Raw genomic sequence first — 6,051 nt, 5'->3', positions numbered from 1 at the left:
TGTTAAATTTTTTTTATAATATTAAGATAATTTTAGGAGATTTCAACATTACTGTGAATGATGAGGTTGATCGATGGCCTAACAGGCAAAGAATAAATTCTCAGATTGTTGACGTTATGAATAAATGAAGTTTAATAGATGTTTGGAGGGTAAATAATCCAAACACAATACACTTTACATGGAAAAACAAAGCTTGTTTGCAACACTCAAGAATGGATCTTTGGCTAATAGCTGACTCCACAACATTCAAATTGCAAATCTGAGATTATTCAAGCACACCTTACTGATCATAAAGGCATTTTGTTACAGGTTTGTATTTCCCCTGATAGAACTACTAAAAGAAACCCTGGATATTGGAAGATGAATAACTCCCTTCTTAATGACAAATCTGTCTATTTAACAATTACAAACAAAATTGCAGAGTACCTAAAACTAGCACAATCTGAAAATAATTATGGACGTTACTAGGAGCTTTTAAAATGGAAAGATCAGTGGATATTTCCATTGAAAGAAAAATATTAAGTAAAGCTGGGGCAAGTAGAATTAAAAATAGCATAAAGGAGGAAAACTACTTGGTCTCTGAGTTGATTTCATTATCCTCTACTCTTTCTGAAAATCTATCTGAGCAACAGAGAGCCAAGTTACAAGCTTAAACTTGATCAAATTTATATTAAAAAGGCAAAAGGAGTTTTTATACGTTCATGAGCCAAATGGTTAGAAGAGGGGGAACAAAACTCTAGCTACTTCTTCAAACTTGAAAAGCAAAGACAAAAAATGGTATTACGAAACTTAATTCAAGTGGCACATTTATTGATGACCCCAAAATGATTGCAATATATGTGAAACTTTTTACAAATCATTGTATGAGTCTAGACATTTTCCTGAGGAATATGATTATTTCTTTAACTCCTTAAGTGGCACAGAAACACTTGCTGACCAAAACAAAATATTATGTGACTCTCCAATCACACCTGACGAAATTAAACAAGCTATTAATAGTCTTAAATCAAATAAATCCCCTGGTACAGATGAACTTTATAAGATGTTCTCAGAAGAACTCACTCCATTTTTACATTCTGTGTTTATTGAAAGCATTAGTAATGAAAGACTCTCCCATCACTTTCTCAAAGTTTAATTACTCTAATCCCAAAACCTCAGAAAAATGCATTAATATTGGATAATTGGCATCCTATCTCTTTACTTAACAGAGATTATTAAATTTTAGCCAGCTGTTTGGCAAATTTTTTTTTTTTAAAGTTCCTAGTGATATTATAGAGGAATCTCAAAATGGCCTTATGACTGTAAGGCATATTATTGATAATATAAGATTGGTTCTTGATATTTTAGACTATCCAGAAATGGTTTCAGCTAACAGCTTTTGTTATTTTTAGATTTTCAAAAGGCATTTGACTCAATAGAACATGAGTTCATCTTCAAAGCCCTCGGCTTATTTGGTTTAGGAGAGAATTTTCAAAAATCAATTTGCATTCTTTATACTTATGGAAAAAAACTCAATAAAATTACCTCAGGGAACTACCAAAAGATGCTGCACAGTGGCGCAGTTGGTAGAGCTGCTGCTTAGCAGCAAGAAGGTTCTGGGTTTGATGCCAGCCTGGGGTCTTTCTGCATGGAGTTTGCATGTTGCAAATCTTAGCTACTTTTATTAAAAATAGCAATCTTAACGACATCTCAGTTGCAGAAAAAACTATGAGTCAACTAGCTGATGATACAACTCTGTTCTTACAAGATAAGTTTCAAATTGATGTTGCATTTAGACTTTTAAATACATTTCCAGTAGCCTCTGGTCTTAAACTTAACTTATCTAAATATGAACTTCTTCCAATCAATAGTTGTAATGAATTATCTTTGTCAGGAATTCCTGTGAAGTCTGAAGTTAAATATTTTGGGGTAACTATAGTTAAAGAGCAAACGGCAAGAATTAGCAAAAACTTTGATCCAATTATATGTCAACAAAGATTTAATCTATGGCTACAGAGAGACCTGACTGTCACTGGTCAAGTTCTGCTGCATGCTGCATGAACAATTTCCACAAGATAGTGGAAGTAGTAGTCCATTGTAATTTGCTGTAAAATGTGTATATTTTTGACAGAATTCAATATATGACTTAAATACGGTGTATACATGATCATTCCCAACTCAAAAGTCACTGCAAATATGTTTTTTCCCTGTGATTTAAATTCCATACTCTTGTGTTTTTCCCCTCTCCTTTCGTTTTTCAATTTGATGACATACAAATCCAAGTTCAAACAAATTTGACAAATTTCTCAAATAGTCAACACAATGGATAACTGAAAGTTTTACTTTCTTAAACCCATAATGTAGAGTTCAAAATATAAAACATGTCAGAGCTCTTTGTGTTAAAGAAATGTAGTAGTGGAACTAACTAAATGAGGCTGCTATCATGTTTTGTAGTCTGTGGAGTGGTTTGCAGCTGAGTGTAAAGTGGATCAGTGCCTCCAAATCTGAGGCCATGGTCTTGAGCCAGAAAAGGGCAAAGTGCTTTCTCTGGTTTGGGGAGGATGTCCTGCCCCAAATGGAGGAGTTTAAGTGTGTTGGAATCTTGTTCACAAATGGGAAAATTGGGGCAGAAGATCAACAGGCAACTTAGCACAGCACCAGCAGTGAAGCGGACGATGTACCAGTCTGTCATGGTGAAGAGAGAGCCGAGTTAAAAAGTGGAGCTCCCAATTTACCTGTTGTTACAACCCCTCCCCAACACAGCGAAGGATAAATTCAAGCACTCGGTGTAACACAAAAACTATAATCACTAAGCAGTTAATGTCAGTAGATTCAGGGTATCCAAAGCCAAAATAACAAAGCACCCTCTTTTAACTATAAAATAAAATATCACTTTCTGGAAGTGTGTGTGCAGATAAAAGACATAGAGGAAAGACAGAATCCATAACAGTAGGGTCAGAATTTGGCGTGAACAACATGAAACCATGGATCCATCCTGCCTTGTTCAGGCTGGTGGTGGTGCAATGGTGTGGGGGATATTTTCCTGGCACATTTTGGGCTCATTAGTACCAATTGAGCATCATGACAAAGCCGCAGCATACCTGAGTATTGTTGCTGACCATACTTTATGCCATAAAGCGTGAATCATCTCAGACTGTTATTTTGAACACAACAATGAGTTCACTGTACTCGAATGGCTTCCACAGTCACCAGATCTCAATTCAATAGAACACCTTTGTCGTGGAACTGGAGATTCACATTATGAATGTGCAGCCGACAAATCCGCAGTAACTAAGTGATGCTATCATGTTAGTATGTACCAGACTCTCTGAGGAATATTTCTAGTACCTATGCCACAAAGTATTAAGGCAGTTCTGAAGACAAAAGGGAGTCCAACCCAGTACTAGCAAGGTGTATCTAATAAAGAGGCCAGTGAGTGTATAACCTCTTCAACAAAAAAGTTAAAAATGAAATGAAATTAAAATTAAAAAACAGTCTGTCATATTTTAACTGGAAAATGTAGTATGGGCTTTGTCATTGTATTCAGATCTTGTATACCATTATGGTTTTATAGAACACGAGTGTTGCCTAAACCTCAGGGTATGAAAAACAAGTGATTGGGAGAATAGGAAAAAACACTGTGATGAAATAAAAATAAAAACTTATGACAGGTAGATGAAGAAGAAAAATTGTACCTTCTGAAATTAAATTTTAAAAAAGTTTCATTAAAAGACCACGCAACCCTTCATAATGCAAAGACCCTTCCTGTCACTGGTGTGTGTGTGTGTGTGCGCGTGCGTGCGTGTGTGTGTGTGTGTGTGTGTGTGTGTGTGTGTGTGTGTGTGGATATATTGGATGTGCAGAAAAGAGAACAATTAATCCCTCCACCTCTTTCTATTGCACAAAAAGGCTTTCTTGTTGCGTTTACACTTGTCCTGTTGTCTGTTTCCACGTGTTCCAGTTCTTTCCATAGCCCCGCCCATCATGTTCTCAACACCGTTTCTGATTGGTCGAGCCACCCATCGTTAGTTTCAGGACAGCGGCTCCTCCTACCTCCGCTTTCCTCCCGACTGTTTGCTACTGACTCTACAAGGTCCGTCCCAACACGGAAATGTGGGAAAGTGCTGCTTTTATGGATGTAAAGCGACACTTTAATTGTCACCACCAGATGTTGGACGTTCGCTACGCGGCAGACGGACACTGGAAATGAATATAGAGTTTGACCTCTGTCGCTAGTTTAGCAGCTTTAATTGAGTCCTCTTGTTTGTGTCGGACCACCATGAAGTCGAGGATTTTAGGGATCGTGGGGGTTCTAGAACTCATTCTGCTGTCTCTTCTCCTGCTCTCCTGGGAAAACAAACTTCTTCAGGTAAACTTCACAGCTTTAAACTGTATGTTTCTGTTGCTCTCAGTTCGGTTCGTGTTCTGTCATTTATGTGCACAGAGGGGACTGGCGCAACTGGATTCTGCGGCTATTTCAGGCTCCAGTAAGGTTCCAGTTAGTAGCTGGTTGGCCAGGGGTGAGAAAACTCTATTAAGACAGTAATAAAGAGTGTGTACGTGGGTTTTTACGGCTGTTTTTGTTCATGAGTCTCCAAATGCACGGTTTGGTTCAGTTGTTCACCTGGACACCGGCGCAGTTAAAAGGCTGCGCTCACTGGGTCAACATGGGAGCGGTATACACACATGCACTGTCGCACACACACGGATACAGCGCTTGTCACCTGACAGGACATCATTTGTCCCATTGTCTCGTCTCAACAAAGTTTAATATAATTTACATAAAATCTAATCTTATTGTTGACATAAATCTAGCCTAATCCAAGCCCTGATTTAAATATTTAGTTTTTTTTGTTACTGTACCCAAGTAAAAAAAAAAGTATGCTTTAGTATACTAAATTTTAACATACTTTAGCATACTTTGATTGATGTACTTAAACTGTACTATTTTGGAACAACAAATTTTGTACTTAGTATACTTTAGTAGTACTTAAGTTGTATAAAATTACAACTTTTCTTACAACTTTTAGTATACTTCAACATACTTTTTTGGAACAACTTCAAGTTGGAATACTTAAAGTATACTTTTAAATGTAATATTCAACAGCTTCATTTTTATATTGAGTGTACTAATTCTGTCATAGAATTATATTAAAAATATACTTTTAATATATTTTAAATATACTACTAATATATAAGTAATGTATTTAAATTACACTTAATTTTTATTTTTGATTTACTGCTATTGTTAATAAAGTACAAATTTAATTACTCATAATTCTTTTTACATTACATGCATAACTACACTACAGTACTTACACATTGTTTTAGGCTACAATTTACATGGAAAGATTAATTACACAAGATGCCCAAGGTAATTCAAATATTTTGTTTTATTACCGACATTTTAAAATTGTCCAATTTTACTCACAACTTTATGAACTTTACATAAATTATCAGTTTACACATCAAAAGTGAACACAATGAACATGAAAATTTAAGTGTGACAATAAAACATGAAAGTGAGGATCAATGACAGAACATTCCCGTTCACTGCACCTTACAGAAACCTACAAAAAAGAACAATAGAGAAATTAAACAGAGAAAGCATTTGTATTTTAAAGAAGACAGAAAAATGGCAAATAAAAAAATAATACTTAAAATTTCAAGACATTGTGGACTCGCCAAGTATGTGACATCATCAGAACTGACAATGACTGGGACCGGATGCCTGGGGTGGAAAAACATTTCTGGGTGTCTTCTTTGCCTGTTTATGTTAGAAGTGGAAAAAAAATAGTCAGCAATGTCATAGAATCAACTGATGTTGGCATTAACTATGAAGCTGTTTTAATTGTGGATTTAAGGAAACAAACTACCTTAAAAACTTTCCATCCATGATCTGAACACGCTGATCCTTGCAGGGTGGTGAGGGGGGCTGGTGGTGCCCATCTCTAGCAGTCATCAGATGAGAGGCAGGGTTCACCCTGGACAGGTCACCAGTTCATCACAGGGCCCTGAAAGTTAACAACAAATAAAAAGAATAAAAGATAAATGTTAGATTAACAAGGGGAA

The 6,051-nt window shown here is 36.1% G+C and overlaps 1 protein-coding gene across 2 annotated transcripts in view; it reads left to right on the top strand.

Moving 5' to 3' along the window:
* The first annotated feature begins 4,041 nt into the window (after positions 1–4,041).
* The window catches only part of ern2 (endoplasmic reticulum to nucleus signaling 2), a 94,872-nt gene continuing 92,862 nt past the window's right edge, over positions 4,042–6,051 (top strand). For both annotated transcript variants that reach the window (XM_088007684.1, XM_088007390.1), the window contains exon 1: positions 4,042–4,348. In XM_088007684.1, coding sequence (XP_087863810.1) covers positions 4,259–4,348 — 90 coding nt within the window. In that variant the 5' untranslated portion in view covers positions 4,042–4,258. The remainder of the gene's footprint in view (positions 4,349–6,051) is intronic.

This window comes from Poecilia mexicana, unplaced genomic scaffold, assembly GCF_051168715.1.
Source record: "Poecilia mexicana isolate PSO_F unplaced genomic scaffold, ASM5116871v1 scaffold_1, whole genome shotgun sequence".
Taxonomy (NCBI): Eukaryota; Metazoa; Chordata; class Actinopteri; order Cyprinodontiformes; family Poeciliidae; genus Poecilia; species Poecilia mexicana.
The sequence above is the reverse complement of the archived record's forward strand: the minus strand, read 5'-3'. Positions and strand labels throughout refer to the sequence as shown.